At 41.5% G+C, this 22,845-nt stretch overlaps 10 protein-coding genes and 2 non-coding genes across 12 annotated transcripts; 7 read left to right on the top strand and 5 right to left on the bottom strand.

The window, feature by feature from the left end:
* Positions 1–120: 120 nt before the first annotated feature.
* Positions 121–1,672, bottom strand: SSH1 (Ssh1p; the record flags this gene model as incomplete). The annotated part of the gene is made up of 2 exons (XM_003680917.1): positions 121–1,580; positions 1,663–1,672. 2 exons carry the CDS (start codon positions 1,670–1,672, stop codon positions 121–123), a joined length of 1,470 nt encoding a protein of 489 aa, XP_003680965.1.
* A 308-nt stretch (positions 1,673–1,980) lies between these two features.
* Positions 1,981–2,052, bottom strand: TDEL0Dtrna1C. The gene has a single exon. It is a non-coding gene; the product is annotated as a tRNA-Cys (tRNA).
* A 301-nt stretch (positions 2,053–2,353) lies between these two features.
* Positions 2,354–4,846, top strand: TDEL0D01690 (metallo-dependent hydrolase superfamily protein; the record flags this gene model as incomplete). The annotated part of the gene is made up of 1 exon (XM_003680916.1): positions 2,354–4,846. The coding sequence occupies one exon, from the start codon at positions 2,354–2,356 to the stop codon at positions 4,844–4,846; it is 2,493 nt and encodes an 830-aa protein (XP_003680964.1).
* A 48-nt stretch (positions 4,847–4,894) lies between these two features.
* Positions 4,895–6,616, bottom strand: ARG2 (acetyl-CoA:L-glutamate N-acetyltransferase; the record flags this gene model as incomplete). Its single annotated transcript, XM_003680915.1, has 1 exon — positions 4,895–6,616. One exon carries the CDS (start codon positions 6,614–6,616, stop codon positions 4,895–4,897), a length of 1,722 nt encoding a protein of 573 aa, XP_003680963.1.
* A 111-nt stretch (positions 6,617–6,727) lies between these two features.
* PSF2 (DNA replication protein PSF2) lies at positions 6,728–7,393 on the top strand (the record flags this gene model as incomplete). Its single annotated transcript, XM_003680914.1, has 1 exon — positions 6,728–7,393. One exon carries the CDS (start codon positions 6,728–6,730, stop codon positions 7,391–7,393), a length of 666 nt encoding a protein of 221 aa, XP_003680962.1.
* A 202-nt stretch (positions 7,394–7,595) lies between these two features.
* HAB1 (Hab1p) lies at positions 7,596–8,003 on the top strand (the record flags this gene model as incomplete). Its single annotated transcript, XM_003680913.1, has 1 exon — positions 7,596–8,003. The coding sequence occupies one exon, from the start codon at positions 7,596–7,598 to the stop codon at positions 8,001–8,003; it is 408 nt and encodes a 135-aa protein (XP_003680961.1).
* A 1,192-nt stretch (positions 8,004–9,195) lies between these two features.
* Positions 9,196–10,818, top strand: APE3 (aminopeptidase Y; the record flags this gene model as incomplete). The annotated part of the gene is made up of 1 exon (XM_003680912.1): positions 9,196–10,818. The coding sequence occupies one exon, from the start codon at positions 9,196–9,198 to the stop codon at positions 10,816–10,818; it is 1,623 nt and encodes a 540-aa protein (XP_003680960.1).
* A 40-nt stretch (positions 10,819–10,858) lies between these two features.
* JEM1 (Jem1p) lies at positions 10,859–12,673 on the bottom strand (the record flags this gene model as incomplete). Its single annotated transcript, XM_003680911.1, has 1 exon — positions 10,859–12,673. The coding sequence occupies one exon, from the start codon at positions 12,671–12,673 to the stop codon at positions 10,859–10,861; it is 1,815 nt and encodes a 604-aa protein (XP_003680959.1).
* Positions 12,674–13,314: 641 nt separating this feature from the next.
* TDEL0D01630 (uncharacterized protein) lies at positions 13,315–14,580 on the top strand (the record flags this gene model as incomplete). Its single annotated transcript, XM_003680910.1, has 1 exon — positions 13,315–14,580. One exon carries the CDS (start codon positions 13,315–13,317, stop codon positions 14,578–14,580), a length of 1,266 nt encoding a protein of 421 aa, XP_003680958.1.
* Positions 14,581–14,824: 244 nt separating this feature from the next.
* Positions 14,825–14,955, top strand: TDEL0Dtrna1L. Its single transcript has 2 exons — positions 14,825–14,863; positions 14,911–14,955. It is a non-coding gene; the product is annotated as a tRNA-Leu (tRNA).
* Positions 14,956–15,162: 207 nt separating this feature from the next.
* SMC3 (cohesin subunit SMC3) lies at positions 15,163–18,834 on the top strand (the record flags this gene model as incomplete). Its single annotated transcript, XM_003680909.1, has 1 exon — positions 15,163–18,834. One exon carries the CDS (start codon positions 15,163–15,165, stop codon positions 18,832–18,834), a length of 3,672 nt encoding a protein of 1,223 aa, XP_003680957.1.
* A 201-nt stretch (positions 18,835–19,035) lies between these two features.
* NET1 (Net1p) lies at positions 19,036–22,590 on the bottom strand (the record flags this gene model as incomplete). The annotated part of the gene is made up of 1 exon (XM_003680908.1): positions 19,036–22,590. One exon carries the CDS (start codon positions 22,588–22,590, stop codon positions 19,036–19,038), a length of 3,555 nt encoding a protein of 1,184 aa, XP_003680956.1.
* Between the last annotated feature and the right edge of the window lie 255 nt (positions 22,591–22,845).

Below are 22,845 nucleotides of genomic sequence, written 5' to 3'. Positions count from 1 at the left end.
TACTGTGTAAATGTAATGATAAAAATGATATTACAATAAGGAACTTAAGGATTTAATCTTGTTCGGTTAAATATGTACTGGACTAGATTACAAAATGATCAAGAATAATTTTGCCATGGCTTAAAAGCGTCCTGGAGCACCTAGCACTTGAGCAAGGGCACTTTGACCACCAGTTTGTTGGTAGTCCATGGAGATCAGCTCCAATAGAGAGAATCCTGTGGCGACACCGACTACAATAGCAGCCGCTTTACCTTTCAAGCCCAGCACTTCACCTATCACGGTTACAAGAGCTAGTAAGGCAGCGCCAGTGGTAGAAGCCACGGGAATGACTTTCTCCAATTCCTTAGCAACACTTTGTTCTCTACGACCGGTCAAAGTGATACCCTGTTCTTTGAATTGAACAGCGATATCGCGAGCAGAAGAACCGGACATAGCTTGCCAGTGGTTAGCAAACCAAACACCAGTGATCAGCATGAAACCGGTATACACGACAAATGTCAAAGGTTGCTCAAACAATCCGCTGAGTAGCGACCTTGGTGGAGTCAATAGCGATAGAGGGAAAGTTGGGGTGTACAGTATGTTGTTCACGGTTTCGTAGTGACCTAAAACCTTGCAAATGATGCTTTGAGAGTTGTTCTTGGCGACCAAATGGATTAGAGCAAAAGCAAAGATGTGAATGTACGTGAGCAAAACGTAAGAGAAGGAAACAGAAAGGGCACCAACGTGCAACAGACGAATTGGATACACATTGTTCACCCCACGAGCCTTGGTGGATCTAATTGGTAGATCCAAACGGAAACTTTGCAGGTAACAGACAGTGGCCCCAATGGCAAGAACAATCAAAGTTGTACTCAAGTTAGGCAGATAGTCCCTGTTGAATGCGGAAACAATGCCGCCCAAAAAGGTTCTGTGCTTCGATCTCATACCTTGCACCAAGTTGATGATTGCACCTTGAGCTTCCTTGTGGCCTTCAGCATCGACAGTGATCTGAGAGACGCCAAATGTGTCAGCGACTAAACTTGTAGCAATGACCATTGTGTTAATAGTCATTGTACCGGAAGCAAAACCAAATCCTTTGTCGACAACTTCAGTTAACAGAATAGCAATAAATCCAGCACCAACTAATTGTAAGTTTAAGACACCAATTTGAACAACAGTTAAATTTTCCCCATAATATCCGGATAGAATAAAGATATTGGTCAATACAAAGTATTGCAAAAGGGCAAACAACTTGGTTAGAGTCTGAAACAATTCTCTGTCTTGCTGTAGTTTGAAGTTCACAGAGATAACTTTCAAACCAGCAAGCAATTGCAGGATAAGACCACTAGAAATAATGGGGAAAATGCCAAACTCCAATAAACTTTTAGGTTCAGCACCAAAGACACCACGCAAAAAGAAGATTGGATCTTTGACGTTTGACTCATCCTTGGAAATACCTGCTAATGGAAATTGTCCGAACAGGTAAATTAAACCGGATATAATGGTGTAAACTACCTTATCATCAAACGAAACCTTTTCGTAGGATACTTCAACTTCCGGCAAGATGGGAAGAAATGGCTTGGCGACGTCAACCAACCTATCTGTAGTCAATGGTAAGGTTAGTAAAGGGTTCGACCCACTTGACGGCAAATTCTTCTTACCGGACGCATAAAAATAACATACAGCCTGCCATAATGATCTTCAAATATTAATCGATGCAAAAAAGGAATTGGCAACTATCAATGGTCCAATTGAATCCTCATAAGCCCTCAAAAGTCAATCGTTCTCGTCAATATGACTGAAATTTGGCAAATTCGGTGCAAATCTCAACTTTTCAAATCACTTTTTACGCACAATCACTATAGTTTAGTTACATCGAATCACAACTGGAATCCACCATCAAAGCTTATTATCTTGTGCTTATCCACCAACTTTGCTCCAAAAAAAATAGCAGAATCTGATTTTGGGCTTTTAGATTTACTTCCAAAAAAATAGAAATTAAGCTCGCACTCAGGTTCGAACTAAGGACCAACAGATTTGCAATCTGCTGCGCTACCACTGCGCCATACGAGCATCAAATTTCTTGAAAGGTGGGTTTTGCCTTTGTATATACCATTCATATGAAAGAAAAAGTTATTTAAAAGTTTTGAGCTTACAACAACTCAAGAGATTTTATTCAAGTGCGAACCTTTTATTACTTTGGTCTGCAATCCTCGTTTCTGAACTAATTAAATTCTGCTACTATATCCGATGCTTTGAGCAAGACATAGGGGAGCCGAGACATGCGTAATTTTGTCAGTTGTCGAAGATCAAGAATACAATAAACTACAATATAAAGTACTTTGTATTACCGAACCTATTTGAGACATTGAATATGGCTGTCCCTCAACGGCGACAGTCTTTACTGTTTGATGTTTATCAGCAGGCTCATTTTTCATTTGAAGACTACAAGGCTAAGGATGAGGGCAAATTGAATATACCAAGCAACCCCGAGCAGCTTTCTATCGATGATCTTGATATGATGCCGTTAAGTACCAGCTTCGATAAGCAAATGTTGCTGGGCTCACCGATGTACTTGGATCCTGAAGAACAAGAGGAAAAGCAAAGTATGGTTATGGAAGAATTCTCTCATCATGGAACTCACTCAAGTCGCCCAGTACCGAGTGATGCATCAAATCTACATTTAGATGAGTACTTTGAAGGCGATGATCCATTTGAAAATGCTGGCCAATTGAGAGCCAAATATTTGTTGGCGGCATCGCAGGACTGTGCTTCCAACATCAAATATGATATGGACAGAATGTTCCTTTACCCAAAACCATTACCAAAGTTTTGGAAATTCGCGAAGGATGAGAGACTTAATGATGAAAGTACAGCTTCTGATTATGAATATACTGAGAGTGAGATAAGACCGGGATGCTATTTTCCCACGCTAAGTGAAGATCAGTACGTGGAGGAAGAGCAGCTTGGTGTACCCAAAAGGTTGGGGAAAGTGCATTATACTGGAGAATTCTTCGAGATGAGCCATTTCCAAGAAGAGTTCGAAGCTCACAAACAGCAATATGGTAAACGTTCTGAGACTCATGGTTCCTGTGAAGTGCCAACTTTTGAGGAATTCAGAAAAGACTTCTTGTCTTTGGTGCAAACGGTACAGTGTTCACCATTATCTGAGATTGCTCAGCGAAGGATCTATTATTTATTGGAAAAATTTGAGCTCTTCCAACATCTGAATGCCAAATCTGAAATTCTAGAGAACAAAAGGGTTCCTTTGCGTGACTTCTATAACTCTAGAAAAGTAGACCGCGATGTTTTACTTAGTGGGTGTGCCACGCAACGTCAATTAAGTGAATTTATCTGGGAAAAACTGAATGTGGAGCCTCACCGTATAGTTCATAGGACATTTGATGGTAAGGAGCTTACTTTAAGTCAGATTTTCGAAAAAGAAAACTCTTCCGAAGATCCAATGGCAATTGGGTTAAAGGTTATCGATGATGAATTTTTGGAATGGTATAAGAACGATTACTTAATAACCCTGAACTTAATTCCTTCGAAAGATGCTGAAAAGACCTTAGCTGGAAAGGAGCTTTATTTTTACCTTCTGGCAAAGATATTTTTGGATTTCGATAATTACTTGGATGGGGAATATCTGGCTGAAATTTTTATCAAGTATTGTGTTCATACTTTGGAAAAGTCTAAATACCAACTGGCTCAAATCTCGGTAGATTTTAAGTTTTATGAGAATGGGGAGAAATCATGGTGGAACAGATTCTCTCACTGGATCGCAAAATGGAGATTAGTCTCTCATAACATTCGGTGGAATGTTCGAATATCAAGGGCATATTCTAAACTGTTTAAACGCGATCGAGTAAAGAACTTTCAAGATTTTTTAGATTTGCTATTTGGACCATTATTCATTGAGGAAAATCAGAAAGATGTAGAGTTGCAGTTTTTCCTAATGAATGTGTGCTGTTTGGATTTGGTGGTGAGCTCTACAGATGACTATCTATGGCAAGAATTCGCTGACCCTTCTACTGATCCCAAGAATTGGATGGCGAAAGGAGATAATCCGACAATCAGCCATTACATGTACCATATTTATGCTCATCTGGCAAAACTAAATTTCCTACGTCAAGACAGTGCCTTAAATACCATTTGCCTGAGAAACTACTGCTCCACTCTGTCGAACCGTACGTCACAAGCTGGATCTGAACAAAATTTTACCGACCAAGTTGAAGCTCTTATCTGCAACTTCCTTTTGTGTGATGCGGGACTGTTACAGGCGGAATATATGTGGGACAGTTCGCCGTTAATTGCATATTTGTATTACTTATGTCAAATTCCAGTGGTTGTGGCGCCACTATCATCAGTGTCTCTATTCTCCTCTCAATACACCCACAGAGAGAATTCAGGAGTATTTGGTGACACTGTTATGCAAGCTAGCAGAGATATTACAGAAGGAGAGGAGCATACCTACAGAACCAGTCCTTTCATGGATATGTTTAAGATTGGTATGAAAGTTTCACTTTCATCCAAATCGGTTTTGTTCAATAGCTCCTACACAATGGAACCACTGATTGAAGAATATAGTGTGGCAGCAAGCATTTACCTTCTGAACGCGGCAGATTTGTGTGAGTTCTCTCGAACCAGCGTTTTGTGTAGCGGTTTTGAAGGTTTTTACAAAGCACACTGGATTGGTGTAGGACTCAAGAAAACTCCATTTCTCAAGTGTAATATGGGCTATGTTGATGAATGGTATGACAGAGAGCCAGACACGTCAGCTAGACATAACGTGCCACTTATCAGGAGGTTTTACAGGAAACATACTTGGGATCAAGAGTGGGATTTCATCAGGGATCAGTTTGACTAATAAATATAATGAAATTTATAAATATGACGTGTACAGAAAAGTCGTATATTACTTCGCCCAGCTGGGTTCGATGTCTCTGACATATGTTGCGTATTCTTTCAGTCTTGCTTTATCTTGGAAAGGGTCCTTATTGCTGTCCGGATCCCCATGGTAGAACAGTTTGAACTGACTATTCTTCCTATCATCATCAGATAAAGCAATAGATAGATCTAGAACACCAGCACTTCGTTGGAAATACCATTTGTTGACCACGTTGTCACTTCTGCTTCTCCAAAGCAACTCTCTTGGGAATGATTTGAACATTAAGTTGAAGATAATATCTGATATACCAAGCGAGCCTTTCAAATGTGGTAAAACTGCGAATTTATCCAGGTAAACAAACGGATTTTCCGATGGACCTTCGTAAGTCAGAACAGCAATACCTTCATAGTCCCCAATGACTATGATGGATGCTATCCTTCCATTGATACGGTTCAAATAATGATCCAGATCAAGGTCACGACCAAAACTGTGATCCAGTATTCGTTTAAGTTTGGTGAGATTTACCTTGGAATCCTCATTATAAGAAACTTTTGTTGCTTCTTTGCTGTGGAAGCTTTTTGGTAAGCCTATGCTATTGTATTGTGATAGAGTACGATATTCTAACATCTTGATGTGCACGCCTCTCTTGAGTACTGTGGTAACAAGAATGCTATCCTCCTGGTGTTTCGCGGCTCCAGAATATTCCGGATCTCTAAAGGCGTAGTCATTAGCTTCCACTTCATTAGACATCTCATACCAACTATGATCCTCGTCCCATTGCTCAGGCCTGGCCTTGAAGCGAGGCAAAGAAGAAGATATTAGTGATCTGTCCGTCAACAAATTGTACAGCAGTGGATTTTTCCGGTCAGAAGTCGATGCGGCTGCCTTCGTCGTGGTTATGAGACCCGTCGAAGAGTTTGAGAGTCTTGATAAAACCGCATTCATCAATTGTAAATCTTCAAGATGTTCCTTGTATTGCCTCTCCAGCGAGATAAGTTCATCCTCTTTCAAATGCAAAGTAAGTCTATCCAGTAAATTTTGTGACTGTGGTTCCCTCACAGAGAAGGAACCTGCCTTCTCGCTAAGGCTTGATGCCAATGTCTTGTATTCCTGGGACAGGTTGATAAAAACATGAGCATTATTACGCCGTTCATCGGATGGGATCCCACCAATATTATTTAAAATGAAAAATTTGTCAATGTAAGGAGCACCACCTCTAGGTACAATATTCTCCATAAAACTAACCATATCATTAGTCAATCTCTGCGAAGCTGTCGCCTCATCGAAGACGTACGGCTGTATCACTGGAATCAAGTCCAGCGATTTACTATCGAACAAGGACGCCTGTGAAGACAAAATAGAACTATAAGTACCGTCAGAGCCCCTGAACAAAGCATCTTGAAGGTGAAGGGGACGCAGATTGGCAGTAGTGAGCACTTTATCCAAGGTCTCAGCATTTTGCATCACGTGACCAGATGGTGGAATCACAAATATGGGTCTAATTCCAAGCATTCTAAGCTTCTCAATGGCACCGGATAGTTGCCACAATGTTCCACGACCCATGGTTTGCAAATGGCGGATTAGCAGCAGGCAATGGTTAGCTCGAGACGAATTCTGACCATATTTCACCAAGTAGTCACGAGCTTCACGTCTCGTAGCAGTCGAGCTCAGCACCGATAGAATCAGCTTACGGGCAGCAGCATTGGGCTGATCATATTTGAAACCTCGATTGAGAGCTTGTTTCCACATAGGAAGTTTGTTAATAGCCCTCTTTCATATGACATTTTCAGCAGCTCTTGGTAAAAAAATGACTTGAAAAGTTTTGCAACAACCACATCAACAGCCAAAGATGGCGGACTGATGTCGCTCCCAGAGCACTTACAAGCCACATTCTCACCAGATGAGATCCAGTTCATTGTTGAGAATGAACCCATAAGGATTTTCCCTAGAATAACCACTAGACAATCGGTACGTTCAAGACACCGGGATCAGATCACTCAGGCCAAATGTACACTTATTACCAGTGACGATCACAATGTGAACCAGATGGTAGCCATGCAATCCACCGAATTACCTCTGTGGCTCGCGTTGTTGCTTAAACAACAGAACAAGTGTAGTATTGTTGCACCACGATGGCTCACACTCCAGTCGCTGGACCAGAGCATTTCGTTCGAAAAGAAAAACTCCGACAGGTTCAGTTCATTGCCCTGGAACTGGCTTGTTCTAGCACAATTACTCTTTGGCAAAGCTCCAGACGATTTCCATGACCCCGTACACGAACTACGAAGCAGAATCCAAGACCTACGTGAAGTTCGTCAATTAAAAGTACTTCGAGGACTAAGAGAACTTAATGAATCTCATTTACAATTGGACAACCTGTCTCTTTTAGAGATTAATGAATTACGGCCATTTATCGTCGGAACCATGGATAAACTACGCCAGATTCACACAGCAACAAATCCAGAATCCCAGCCACATGCACAAGCCCAATTGACTCAACAGGACCTTGATGAACCTCCTTATTGAAAGTTCAACCTTCATGACCGTGATAGTGCGGTCACGCAAAACGACTGTTTCCCAGCCCCTTCGAGCGCGCTCAAAAAGATGAGATATAAAAGCTTCAAACCTTGTTGTGGTTGACTATTAGTCACTTGTTGGGGGGGCTATCGGTTGGATAGTATCCTATCCAAAAATTCAGATATTGAAACCAGCAAGAAAGCTATAAGAGATGTCGTTTATCGCAAGATTCTTTAGTTGGAAACAGCAGAAAGGATTGCAGACCAGTGGTACGCGGGCTGTTTATACACATGAAGAGGATGATTTTGTGCACGTTAGTCATGTTAAAACGCGAGAAAGTGAAGCTGATGATGAGGCTGATGTCTCCAAATGGGAAATGGCCCGGATTTTGGGTCATCTTGATGTGAAAGTGCAACCGAAAGTGGAAACACTGGGTGATATCAAGAAGTACAGGACCAGCAGGAGCTCAAATACTGCTGCTGTGAAGGAGCACTATGTGGATGATCGATATGTCATCGATGATCCTTTGGAGCTCGATATGTTCGATGACAAGTTGAACCGCGTAATCAAGAGGTCCCATAGGAGAAAGACAAACTTTCCCGAGAAATCAAGGCTTTAGACAACAAGTGTCCAATTGGTATGTAACTTATATATTCGCGTGTAAACTTTAATTAGCTTCTGAGTGACCCGGGTGGTCCTAGCGAATTAATAGTCAGAGCGTAAGGTGAGAAGACGCGTCAACAGTAACTACACGAAATAGCTTGTAAACTTCATATCGAGAGCTCAACATTATGAACATAAATAATGATATAATGATATGATACAATCCAGTCTTAATCTAATAACAGATTGAATCATGAAACAACTGCTTGCGGAATATTAATTAATTAACTATAATTATGAGCAAAACAATAGTTTCAGAGATAGAAATCTGACGAGATAAAAAGAAAATGAATAACTGAGAAGTATGCTTCGACATTGAAGCTTGCCTAATATAACTTATCCTACAATTATCCTGAAAATTCTATTTAAATATTGGAATAGTTTGGAGCATGCTAGTATAACGTACATTTTCATGTCTTTGGTACAAACGAAATCATATTGAATGTTTATGTGGAATAAAACCCCAAGTATAATGAATGATATTTTTTTTCTAGTGTAATAGATCATATAATAATTATAATTATAATTTATACAGAAGGATAGAATTGAAATATTGTGATACGTGAAATACCCATTTTAGACTTCAGGTAGTGTATAACATTGAAAAGAATAATGTAGCAAAGGATTAAAATATAATATATAAATTCTAGTTAAAATATATTCACGGTAAGAACAAAAATATCACAGCCTGCCGTATCCTTCAGTTGGGATACATAAAATATTTAGCAGGTCTTCTTAAATCCATGGGTTTACTATAATGCAATGTAGTATAGTATGATATAAAATTAAAATGGTATTAACCTATTTTTGAATTTTTTGAATATAACAATTTAATATCTTATTATCATTTAATTTACAGTATTTAATGAGAAATAATTAGTGTACAATATTTAAAGTAATCTTCAATGGAATTATGAGTATATAGGATAATGTTCAGTGTATAAAGCAGTGTATGAGAAAGTTGTATAGTAATACAATACTATAATAATATAATGTAATAGAATAATAGCAAGTAGCAAGATCCACTTTCTCTGTAGCCGGGTAAGAAAACCTTTTAAGGGGTTCACAGGTATATAAGATACAGGGTTTGCTCATCTCACATCTTGTCCCTGGCTTGCAACTCCGCAAACCGGTTTGACAGATCCCTGATGAAGCTTTCTTTAAGTACAGCTATCGCTGCTGTAACAGTCGCTGGCAGAGTGGGCTCTGCTTTTGTTTTACCAGAGTTTTTCCAAGAAGCTTTTGTACCAGTGGAAACCGATGAGCAACAGTTCTGGCAGTTTTTGCAAGAGGATGATGAGTCCGATTTTGTTTCTTCATTGATTCCAAAGCCTCACGTTCCATACTTTTTGAAACCAATGGTTGAAAGTGAGAAATTGCAGGACAAGATTGAACTGGATGACTTGAACGAGACGGCACATGATATCTTGAGGATTGCAAACGCTTCTACTAGACAGTATGGTCATCCAACACGTGTGATTGGTTCCCCTGGTCACTGGAAGACTATTCGTTATATCCTAAAGCAGTTCGATGATATGAGAGATTACTATGATGTTTCTGTGCAGGCGTTCAGTGCTCTTTCTGGTAAGATCAACTCATTCAACTTGTCTGATGCAAAGACAGGTGAGACTTTCCCAAATACTACAGCTTTTTCTCTATCTCCTCCTGTGAAACCATTTGTTGGTGAGTTGGTTCAGATTCCAAATTTGGGTTGTGATCCAGCTGATTTCGAGTCTGTAACCCCAAAGCCACCTCACGAGAGGCAAAAGAGGAAGATTGCTCTTATTGAAAGAGGATCCTGTTCTTTCGGTAACAAGAGTGAGTTGGCAGGTAAGTTTGGTTACCATGCAGTGGTTATCTTCGATAACGATGCCAAGTCCAACGACGGTCTGCGTGGTACTTTAGGATCTGTGTCTAAGCACAGTGTCTCTACGATCGGTGTTACTCATGCTACGGGTAAGGAATTGATCAAGCGTATCTTTTTGAACAGCCACTACTCTTTGCAATTTGATATGGACTCCTTTGTCAAGAGGATTAAGACCAAGAACATCATTGCAGACACTAAACACGGTGATGAGGACAATATTGTTGCCCTCGGTGCTCACTCTGACTCTGTCGAAGAAGGGCCCGGTCTAAACGATGATGGGTCTGGTACAATTTCTTTGCTAAACGTTGCCAAGCAATTGACCCATTTCAAGATTAACAACAAGGTTCGTTTCGCCTGGTGGTCTGCCGAAGAAGAGGGTTTGTTGGGATCTACGCATTACGCTAACAACTTGACTAGAGACGAAAACTTGAAGATCAGATTGTTTATGGACTACGATATGATGGCTTCTCCAAATTACGAGTACGAAATTTATGACGCAAATGATAAGGACGATCCAAAGGGTTCGGAAGAGTTAAAGAACTTGTACATCGAGTACTACAAGTCTAAGAACTTAACCTACACTTTGGTCCCATTTGATGGAAGATCTGACTATGTCGGGTTCATCGAAAATGGTATCCCAGCAGGTGGTATCGCAACCGGTGCTGAAAAGAAGAATGTCAAGAACGGTAAAGTGCTAGACAAGTGCTACCACAGTCTATGTGACGACATTGACAACTTAGCTTGGGATGCATTCATGGTCAACACTCAATTGATCGCCCACTCCGTGGCCACTTATGGTTACTCTTTGGAAGGATTCCCCGAGAGAAATAACGCCACAGTCGAGACTATGGACTTGAACGGCGAACCAAGATTCAAGTACAGGGCTGACTACTTGATCGTTTAAAAGTTTTTGTATTGTGATGGACTTTTCTTTTTAACTTATATCAATAACCAAATCCAAAATTCATTTTAAAATTATTACCAAAGTGTGACGAGCCTTGGCCTTCTCTTGCGTTTGCGTGTCTGAACATATTAGGGTTCATTGGGCCGCTTCTTGATCCACTTGACCTGGCCTGGTCGTATTCTTTACGTCTGGTGTCATCACTCAAAGTTTCGTAAGCTTCGTTGATCTGCGACATCTTTTCATGAATCTTGCTCTCCTCTTTTTCAGATAGTTGTCCTTGTTTATCAGGATGGTATTTCTTGGTGAAATCAAGGTACGCTCTTCTGATATCTTTGGATGTCGCAGTCTTTGGTAATCCCAGAATTTTATAGTAATCCCTATCAGTACGTGGGGTGTTTGGTGGCGGAGGTTGTCTATAATATTGTTGTTGTTTTTGTTGTTGTTGGAAGTTCCATTGCTGCTGCTGCTGATGTTTCCGTTGCCTTTCCCTTATCATGTTACTGATTGTATTGTACTGGTTTTGAATCAATTTGTTGGCAGACTTTGCCAGGTGGTTCTCGTTGAAGAACTTGTGCAACTCGTCTTGGATCGCACTGGGAGGATTTTTGGACTCACTGAGAATAGTTTGAGTCACATAAACGGCAAGGTGTGGGTATGAATTCCAGATGTTTGTCAAGATAGCTTCGAGACCTTTTTGGTTAGTCGTGCTCAATCTGTGGATCTCTTTCCTAGTGTCAGCTGGTATGATTTCTTCGAATGATAATTTGCAAAACTGCTGGGTCATCGATTTTGTTGAGGGTGATTCAGTGGCGGCCTGACATAGCATAACATCGATAAACTTGTGGAAATCGGTAACGAAGCGACTGGTGGACCCTTGGGTGGTAAATAGTTCTTCTAATGACATCTGTGCTACACGCAATACGAGCTTATAATTGTTCTCGAATTTGTAGCCCAAAGGCAATTTGGCACAAGGTTTCTTATCTCTTAGGTAGAACTGCACGATTCTTTGCCAGTCAGCACCATTTCTTCCTCCAGTCACATATACTTCTGGATCTAGTATCTGTGGGCGAGCTGGATTAACCTTCTTCAACCTGTTGTGCAGAAGAGTTAACCTTCGGCATGGTTCGAAATTCATGTCTAGAGCTAGACACTTTCGCAAGTGTGTAGGCTCCGTATTGAGAATAAATGTTTGGATTATTGCCGAAGTGTAATGCATTTGTATTCTCTTCTCCAAAGAGATCCTAGAGCTGTACTTGTCTAGTACTATTTCATTAGTCTTTATGGTCTCATGGGCCGTGGAGACATCCATACTGTTTGCAAGTTTCACAAGTAAAGTTTCGAGATAAAAATTCCTAGTCTCAAGACTATAGGGAGATAGTCGAAGTAAATGTTGTAACTCAGGTTCAATCTGTGCAACATCGTGGTTCGCGTCCCATTTCGAATGAACCGACTTGTTGATGGCCTGGAACTCCTGCCGTATTTCGTTCTCAGTATCGACTTTGTCCCACATCCCAAATTCGGCATACAATGTTCCAACCCTCTTTTGGGATAGATGACTGAAGGAGTCTTCAGTGCCATTGACACGCTCAAACGAAGCTATGGCATTTAAATCCTGATTCAAAGAAAGTTGAATAATGCCAGCCCTATATGACAATTGATTAAGAAGTCTTTGTCTAGATTTAGGGTTTAAATCACTGCAATCTTCCAATTGAGCTATTATCTGCTGGCAACTATTGAGTGATGCAGGGTCATATTTGAGACTCTTAGATAGCGATTCGAACCGCTCCAAGTCACAGTCATGGGCTAGAGCTTTTACCAGCCAACCACAGCAGATGTACAGAAGACGGAGCTTCATTGGGGATATAGTATCGCATGGTCATGATAAGTGATGAATGAGTTGAATGTGATACGTAGCTTGTAGCGCGAACCCTGTGCGATGCACGCACGTGATGCCACAGCATAAAGGATCAGTTTTTACTCTTCTAAAGCATTGATTGTAACTACTATACCCATATATATCGATATTCAAGCATAGAGTAAAGAATGGAGCTTATTATCATTTAGGAGTGGCGCTACCATACGTGTTGGGACCGGACAAACCATAGCTAAACCGGACAGTAATTTTTTGTCCGAAATAGCCATGGCAAATCGGACAATGTGCTTTTGTCCGGTCTTGCCATGGTTTGTCCGGTCCTGCCATGGTTTGTCCGGTCCCAACACGTGGTGGGTGTCTTTCTTTTACCACTCCGCCACAGAAAGGGGCTTGGCAGTAAGTCTCTTTATCTAAGAAAGTGAAACTGCACTTTTTTTCAGATGCAGCAAGTGAAATCTTAATCGTCATTAACCATCTATATAATAACTACGTATTCATTCTTGATTTAGCTCATTTGGTTAGTAATAGATTTGATTTGAAAAGTTTATTTCTGTTAGTGTCCTTTTTTTCATACAAGCTTTTGGTTTTCATTTGGCTATTTGAGGGAAAAGATATACCATTATATGATAGCTACTGCTGAGACCTTTTCGTTTGGTCATATAGCCTACCTGGTTTTCGAATCAGTTTTACAAGTTGTTATTATTGCATTAGCCGGGTTTTGGAGTTCATACGCCGGTTTACTTCCGAAAAATGCTCAAAAGATAATCTCTGCGATCAATGTTGATCTTTTCACACCATGTCTGATCTTCAGTAAACTTGCGAGGTCATTGTCAATGGCCAAGATTTTGGAAATCGCTGTTATTCCATTTTTCTTTGCAATTACAACGGGTATTTCGTGGTTCTCTGGGAGATTAATGGCTAAATTCTTCCGTTTGGATAAAGATGAGACTAATTTTGTTGTGGCCAACTCGATCTTTGGTAATAGTAATTCTTTACCTGTTTCTTTGACTCTATCTTTGGCTTATACATTGCCCGGTTTGACTTGGGATCAAATTCCTAATGATAGTAGGGACAATGTAGCTTCAAGAGGTATTTTGTACCTGTTGATCTTTCAACAAATTGGTCAAATGTTAAGATGGAGTTGGGGTTACAACGTTTTGTTAAGGTGGTCTGGTGAGAATCCTGAAAATATGCCACCTTCGCAAATTGCAGCCCGTTTGGAGGAGTCTAGAGCTAGTGAAGCTACTTCAGAGTCTGCTGTTTCGTACACTGGGGTAGGAAACAGTTTGCTTTCTTCCAATTCATGGTGGTCCAAAGTTTTCGATAAAGCTGCGGCCTTTGTCGCTGGTGTGAGAAGTTATTTGAATCCACCTCTTTACTCAATGATTATCTCCGTAATAGTTGCGTCGATCCCACCGGTTCAACACGAACTTTTCCACAAGGATGGGTTTATCAATAACACCTTTTCGGAGGCTATCATCCAATTGGGGTCTGTGTCTATCCCACTTATCATTATCGTGTTGGGTTCCAATCTATTCCCATCGGATGAAACTTTCAGAAAAACACACAAGCATAATAAACTAGTCATTGGATCTATTGTCGGTCGTATGATCCTACCGTCATGTTTCCTACTGCCCATAATCGCTGTCGCTGTCAAATACATTAACGTCAGTATCCTAGATGATCCGATCTTCTTAGTGGTCGGTTTCCTGTTGACCGTTTCCCCGCCAGCTATTCAATTGACTCAGATTACTCAAATCAATGAGTTTTTCGAAGCTGAAATGGCAAGCATTCTGTTCTGGGGTTACGCCATTTTGAGTTTGCCCGTCAGTATTATCGTAGTTTCCGCTGCGATTTACGTTTTACAATGGGCCAACCCACCTAATTGATTCATTTTTCATCCATAATATAGTTAATTAACTCAATAGATTGTTACATTAAAGCGGAGTCAAGCCTTCTGCGTAGTGAGAGAGGGGATATAAACCCAGTGGCTTGGCAAAACCACTCAAGTCGTACTATTGATTGATGAAAGTCTCATTAAGGATGATTTGATCCACTTTAAGAAATTGTTCTCGTGATTAACCATTGGTCGTGGGACACTCTTTGAGTCTAAACTCTCCATCAAATTACAATGGTTGTTTGGCCGAGCGGTCTAAGGCGCCTGATTCAAGAATCTTCAGTTCGATTCTTGTGTGTAGCAACACTACGCACCACGGAATTCTCAGGTATCGTAAGATGCAAGAGTTCGAATCTCTTAGCAACCATTATCTTTTTGCCTTTTAATTCCTTGACACATGAAAGTAGTCGTTAATATGGTTATTTGACTACTAAGTAATAGAATCTCTTTAAGTCACGTGATGTAATGCGACGCGTCAACTGAAACGCGACCTATTTTACCGGTTCATCGACCATTCATCATCATTAATCAACACTAATCAACACTAATCAAGTGATCGACTGGTTGTTGTTTGATGTATATTAGGCGTGTGATCATCAAGGGTTTCAAGACCTACCGTAATGAAACAGTCATTGATGATTTTTCTCCACATCATAATATCGTTATTGGTTCCAATGGTTCAGGAAAGTCAAACTTCTTTGCAGCTATAAGGTTTGTGTTAAGTGGTGATTATTCCAATTTGAAACGAGAGGAGAGGCAGGGTCTAATTCATCAGGGTTCTGGTTCTGTGATGAGTGCTTCTGTGGAAATTGTGTTTCATGATCCGGATCACCGTATAATCCTTCCATCGGGTGTAGCACCAAGATCAAATGATGAAGTTCTTGTCAGAAGAACGGTTGGGCTGAAGAAGGATGATTACCAGTTGAATGATAGGAATGTCACTAAAGGGGATGTGGTTCGAATGCTCGAAAGCGCAGGTTTCTCAATGAATAATCCATACAACATTGTTCCGCAGGGTCGTATTATCGCCTTGACTAACGCTAAGGATAAAGAGCGGCTACAATTATTGGAAGATGTTGTTGGTGCAAAATCTTTTGAAGTTAAACTGCGTGCATCTTTGAAGAAGATGGAGCAAACCGAGCAAAAAAGGGCCCAGATAGTGAAGGAAATGGAAGAATTGAATGATAAACTAAGTGAAATGGAGGAAGAAAGAAAGGAGCTAGAAGTCTTCAATAATTTGGAGAGAAATCGTAAAGCTTTTCAGTTTACTTTGTATGACCGTGAATTGAATGATGTCATCAACCAAATCGAGAAAATGGATGATGTATATAACGTAACGCTTCACTCGTCCCACGATTATATTACTGAACTGGACAAACGTGAAGACATGGTTGAACAGATCAACAAAAATTTGCAAAATTTGGAATCATCCATAAAGATTAAAGAAACAGCAGAATTGTCACAAGCCAGAAGTAAACATAACGAGTTGTCGAATGCCATTGCTAATTTGAATGTAAAAATAAGGGACCTTCAGCGACAGGTGGTATCTTACGATGAACAATCCGATCTAAACAGGAAAAATCTGGCGATTATTAACGAGGCCATCGAGGCTAAACAAGCGCAGCTGGCAAAGATCTCGCCCAGATTCGAATCTCTCAGTAAAGAAGAGGTCTCTTACAAATTAGAACTTGCTGGTTTACAAGAAAAGCAAAGAGATCTACTGCTAATGAAAGGAAAATACTCCCATTTTCAGACGGTGGAGGAGAGGAATGAGTGGATTGAAGGGGAGCTGCGAAGTTTGAATGAAACGCTTGCAAACACAACCCATTTGAAGAGTCAAATTGACAATGAAAGAAACGAATTGCATGAGAAGTTGAACGCTACCGAAGAACAAATACAAGAACTGGAAGACTCGGTAAGAGGGCCTGGCGTAGTTGCTGAGATAGAGGATATAGAGAAAAAGGTCAATGATCTCAAAGCGGAATACGTGGAAAAGATAAACGAGAGAAAGGAGCTTTGGAGGTCAGAGCAAAAGCTGCAAACGATCTCAGAAACATTATTGGATACCGTCAAAAATTCTGAGAGAAGTGTTAGTGAAACTATGGCCAAGAGCCTTGCGAACGGAATTGCAAGTGTCAGAGAGATTACTGAGAAATTAAGGCTACCAGAGGGACGCGTCTTTGGGACATTGGGTGAGCTTATTAAAGTTAATGAAAAGTATAAAATGTGTGCCGAGGTTGTTGGTGGTAATTCCTTATTTCACATTGTCGTTGATACGGATGAAACCGCGTCACTCATGATACAGGAGCTTTATCGTATGAGAGGTGGGAGAGTCACCTTCATGCCTTTGAACAGGATTTATAATGATCCAAATATCACCTATCCACCTAATGCACAATCTTCATGCACTCCATTGATCAAGAAAATTAAGTTCGACGCTCAATTCGAAAGTGTTGTAAAGAACGTGTTTGGAAAGACGATAGTTGTCAGAGATCTTGCAGCGGGATCCAAAATCGCGAAGCACTATAAGCTTGACGCTATAACACTCGATGGTGACAGAGCTGATAAGAGCGGTCTATTAACTGGAGGTTACCATGAACATCATAAGAAGACAAGATTGGAATCATTGAAGGATCTGAAAAATGCTAGGACCCAGTATAAAAAGACTTCAGATGAGCTTGAACAGATAAGGCAAAAGATACACACAGCGGATGCAGAAATCGATAGCATGAATGGTCAAATTAGGGTAGCTTCCAACAAGAGAGAAACTATTCTCACAAATGTCGATGGCTTCAGGACTAAGCTGAACAACAAACTCAGTGAGAAACTTTTCCTGGAGGAGTCTGCAAAATCCCTTGAGCTAAAACGCGAGAAAGCTGAAACGAGCATCAAAGTCGTCCAAGCAAAGATTGACTCCTATACCTTAGACTTAACATCAGAGTTTGAAACTCAGATTTCGGCTCAGAAGCAAAAAGAACTGAACGATTTGGAAATTACACTCCAGAAAGTCCAGAAAAACCTGAATACTACAACAGAAGCCCTTCAAGGCATAACGACCAAGATCGATTCTCTAACCGCAGAACTCAATTCAAAGTTATTGCCTCAGAAGAGCGAGCTTCAAGCTAGCAAGCATCAGGATGGAGACGTTCTGGTTGCCGACTTGAAAAGCGATTTGGAATTAATGATATCTGACAAACAAGGACTTGAGAAGCAGTTTGAATCGAGCGGCAAGGAAGTTGATGAGCTACAAACGGAGCTCGAAGGCTTGAAAGCAGAGAAGGGCAAGAACGAGTCACTGCTTGAAAAAGCGAACAGTCAACAAGCTCAGCTACTGAAAAAGCTCGAGACTTTTCAGAAGGATGCTGAAAAGTCTATGGTGAAAAAGACAACGTTGGCGTCTAGGCGTGAGGAGCTCCAGCGAAAGATAAGGGAAGTTGGATTACTCGCAGAAGAAGCGTTGAATAGCTTTAGCAACCTGTCCAGTGAAGAGCTGCTGAGAAAGCTCAACGCTGTTAATGAGGATATCTCGGGTCTGAAGAACGTCAACAAGAAAGCTTTCGAAAACTTTAAAAAGTTCCATGAAAAGAAGCTCGAGTTGGAAGATCGTTCCAAAGAGCTTGACGAATCGAAGACATCAATACAAAATTTGATAGTGAAACTAAAACAACAAAAAGTAGCAGCAGTAGATTCAACTTTCGAGAATGTCTCTAGGAATTTTACTGAAGTGTTCGAACAGCTAGTTCCCAGAGGTAAAGCGAAGCTGGTGATACACCGCAGTTCAGACGCAAGAGATGATGACGTTGATGCCGAGAATGACACTGCAATGACGGGTGATGATGATGGAACTCAAACTGAGTCAATGTATACTGGGGTCTCGATATCAGTCTCGTTTAACTCGAAAAAAACGAGACAGCTTCATGTCGAACAGCTATCTGGAGGGCAAAAGACAGTTTGCGCTGTGGCCTTGATTTTGGCTATTCAAATGGTGGACCCGGCTCCTTTCTACTTATTTGATGAGATAGACGCGGCTTTGGATAAACAGTATCGGACTGCCGTGGCCGGGATTATCAAGGCTCTATCAGCAAATGCTCAGTTCATTTGCACAACTTTTAGAACCGACATGTTACAAGTCGCTGACAAATTCTTCCGAGTCAAATATGAGAATAAAATCTCAACGGTTGTTGAAGTTGACAGACAAGAGGCTATCAACTTCATCAAGGGTACTAATAAATTAGCAGAGGTATAATAATATAATGTGTAATAATAGCTACGGTGCATTTCTTAAGGATATCAAACACATCCACGCAGGCATTCGGAGAAATACAATATTCTTTAGATTTACAAACAGGTATATTAGACTTTCCTGGAGTCTTTAATTAAAGATGCGAAACCTCCGCCTCTCTTTTTTTTCCCGAGAGCAGTACTTGCTGACTTTGCACTGATGAAACTACCTCCGTCGGTAAGAAGAATCGTCACTATCAGAGTCTGAGTCGGACGATTCAGATAGAGAATCGTCTTCGTCATTCGAGTCGTCGCTCATGCTTGTTGCCACTTTCTTTGCAGCCGGGTGTGATACAGTCATGCTCTTCTCTCTAACGTCTGGTACGCCCTTTGAAACCAGATCGGATAAAGAGCTCAGAGAAGGACGGACTTTTTGAGGAAGTCCTTGCAGGAAGCTGGGACGTGCCTGACCGTCCCCTTTAGAGGAACTAGGTGACGACATTTCCATCAATCTTGTAACTGGTATCTTATTTGGTGTCTTTTTAGGAGTTTCCTGGCTGGCTGGATTGCTGCGTTGGGTGGATTGTGGCACATCTTCGACTCCAGGAAGTTCTTTTATGGCACTTTTGTTCTGAGCCGAACTCAAGGCTCCTTTGGGTGTGTCTACAATTAGGCGCCTAGACTTTTTGGAGATGGATGAACTTTCCTCATCAGAAGAACTAGAGTCATCTGATGAGCTTTCGTCATCCGAGCTTCCTGATTCAGAGCTATCGTCAGATCGCCTTATGCTCTGACGGGCCAATCCAGCTGGTACATAAGCCCTGGATTTGGTGAATTTGGCTTTCAATTCCTTCAGTTTATCACCCCCATCAAGAACGGCCTTCTGAGGTTTTACCTTCTCTTCGGGTTTTTCGTCAGCCTTCTTCACCACAGCTGGTTCTTCGCTCTTTTTAGCGTTAGCTTCTTCACGCTTTCTCTTTTCCTCTGCTAACTTCTCTTGTCTCAACCTCTTTTTCTCCTCTCGTTCGTGCTTCTTCCTAGCTGCTTCTGCCTCTCTTGCTAACTTGGCCTCCTCTTTGGCCTTTTGCTTGGCCACCTTCTGTGCTTCCTTTTCGGCTTTGAGCTTTTGAGCCGCCTCAAGTTTAGCAGCTCTGGCAGCCTCTCTTTCTCGACGCTTCATTTCAGCTTCTTCCTTCTTTGTTGGTTGAGAACGAGCGGCAGGTACCGACGGGCTCCTACTTTCGTCACTGTTGTCAGAAGAAGCCTTGGTTGATAGCTTAAGTTTTTGGCCATCTTGAGCTTTCCCGGTCTTTCCGGCGACAGCGGTGGTGCTCTTTAAATCGGTCCCGTTATGACTATTGGTTGATAAATCAGTTTTCTGCGAGGAACTCTGTGCCTTGTGCGCAGACGGCTGCACATCAGGCTTTGATTCCGCTTTAGTGCTGTTTAACTGCTCTGATACACGCTTCTCGGCCACGGCCTCGGGTTGTTCTTTAATTGTTTTGCGAGGAGATGGCTTCTCATTTCCCTGTATAATGTTGCCTCGTACTTCATCAACTGGAAGAGGCAGCTTACTTGGTTCTGTCGCGCTACTTTGTCCACTCTCAACTTTGTCTTTCGAAGGAATATTTTCATCCGCACTGGATTTCTGTGATACCTTGGTGTCCTTTTGTGTAGTATCTGTAGCAACTGCATCGCTCGAGTTCAGGTCTTGGCTGGAAATGACTTTCTCTTTCAACGGACGCAAATTGAGGGATCTTACGGAATTATTCTCATTGATGAATATTCTATCATGGTCCGAGTCAAGTGAACTGTCTGTCTCAATATCACTGCTAGAAGGGCTTGGAGATTCTGATGCATCATCGTGCTGCTCCGATTTTTGCCCTTGCTTCCCAGATAGCAGTTGAGCGGCTTTCTTTGCCGCGCTCCTTGGCGTATCTCTAGGTATGATATTTCTTGGATCGGGCTTCGAATTGTCGATATCCTTATGCAAAACAGTTGTATATGGCTTTCCCTTTGATCCATGTTGACCAAACCATGGTGGGAAATCAGTAGACCCGCCCTCCATCAGCTTGAGGAAATCTGTTTTATGGATACTAGTGTTTGAGTGTGATTTGTTGTCAGGCTCATTTCTTGTGATTAGCACGGTATCGTTCCCGTCATTCTCTTCTTCCTCTTCGCCTGTATCAGCTTCAGCTTTTTCATTGGTTAGACCAAGTTGGCGCTGCAATCCTTGATCTTCTTCTCTAACATCCTGTTCTTCTTCTCCTTCTTCATCAGAAAAACTCTCCTTTCTTACCGGTTCATCTTCCTCACCTTTCTGAGGTACCACGCCAATTGTTTTGTTCTCGACTCTTGCTTCTAGCGAGGTTTTTCTTTGTGCTGAAACCGAGCCGCTTTTGGAACGTGGAAGCTCTGCGAGATGCACATTGCGTAAATGATTCTCACCGAGTGGGCTTTCTTTTACAGGAGAGCCATTGTTATCTGCGATTGATGTTTGACGCTGCGCAGACGTTTTCACCTGCGACTCTGAGTCCTGCTCATCAGAAGAAGAAATATCGTCGGATTGATCAATCGCCATCTTCTGGTATGGCTCCTTCATTGGAATCCGATGAGGAACAGCTGGCAAAATCGAGGTTGGACTTGAAGGACCTTCTTTCAATTCCTTTTCGATTTCAGCTATACGTGGCTCAGGTATGCTTAACATCCCAGAAGTAATCCTGGTGTTTGCAGCAGAACCTAATCTGTTTCCAGAGGTGGAGCTGGCGGTGAAAATGGAACCATTTTGGCTGCTACCGTTGCTCATGCGTTCTGAAACGACTCTTTGGCCAGTTAATGTGACTCTGTTTGGGGTCATAGTATTCGCCACCGGCGTACCCGACAGGAGCCGTTGTTGTTTTGACTTATCAGGATCTACCGTCTCTGAACGAGACACTGCGTCTTCTTCCACCGCGGATCTAATCCTCTTATTATTCTCCATACTAGAGCTGATCCTAATGGGTGGAGATTGCGGTTGAGCTGGAGGTGGTAGGAAAGATCTTTCGCTCGCATCCTCATCATCGGAATTATTGGAGACCATTCGATTACTGTTTGGTGGAGGATATATCTGATGAGCCAATGGCGTAGAAATTCTCATGGTCCCTGTTGTTGGATGCCTCATTACCGATGTAGAAGGCCTCTTCTTTGCGATCTTAAGAATGCCGCCATTACCAGTAGAGGACGATGCAGGAGGTAAGGTCTGTGCCGATTGATTTTGTACTTCTTGGGGTTGAGCAAATCCGCTATTCAGCTTTTTCTTCTTCGTGAACCTATACCCTGAGACTGGGGATGAATCATCTATAATAATCTCATTCTTCAAGATTACTCGTACCGTATTATCAATATTGAAGACATCTTTCACATAGAAGTCGGGATCCAAATCGCAACCACTATTATCCTGAAGACTCAATATATCGATTTCCTCGCTCATTGTTGGATACATCTTCTCACATTTCTGTACAATTTCCAATGAAAGATCCAGCAAGGTGTTGGAAGATTTAGTGAAATGAAGGAATTTCTTACGCTTTGTCTGAGCAAAATGGTTTGGATATAGCGTAGTATTGGCCGCACTCAAATTTGAAGGGAAAGGTAAAGAAGTGTCAGCATTTCTTGGAACTCCAGAGCCAAACACGGACCCTGATGCTATCAACCGAGAGGAGTCCGCTGTACTAGAAGTGAACCCATAGGGAACAGGTCCATTCTGGGCACTCGGAGGTACCAAAACAACCTGTAATTTCAGCATTGGCCCTTTGAAAGACTTGCGTCAAGGATGCAGTCAATAGCCTTCAAATCGTTGAAGTTAATGAAGATTATCCATCTTGAAATAGAGAAATTAGACACCTTCCGTACTTAGTGATGTATAATCTTAATCAATTGTAAGTATGGGCTTTAGATGCCATTTGAATAGCATTGCAATCTGTCTCTGGATGACTGAGGTTCAAACTACCACTACGCTAGGGTTTCACCTTTCTATATCAAGTCTTTTTACGATTTTATG

Source organism: Torulaspora delbrueckii, chromosome 4 (genome assembly GCF_000243375.1).
Source record: "Torulaspora delbrueckii CBS 1146 chromosome 4, complete genome".
Classification (NCBI taxonomy): Eukaryota; Fungi; Ascomycota; class Saccharomycetes; order Saccharomycetales; family Saccharomycetaceae; genus Torulaspora; species Torulaspora delbrueckii.
Note: the sequence above shows the minus strand (reverse complement) of the source record. Positions and strands in the feature narration are given on the sequence as shown.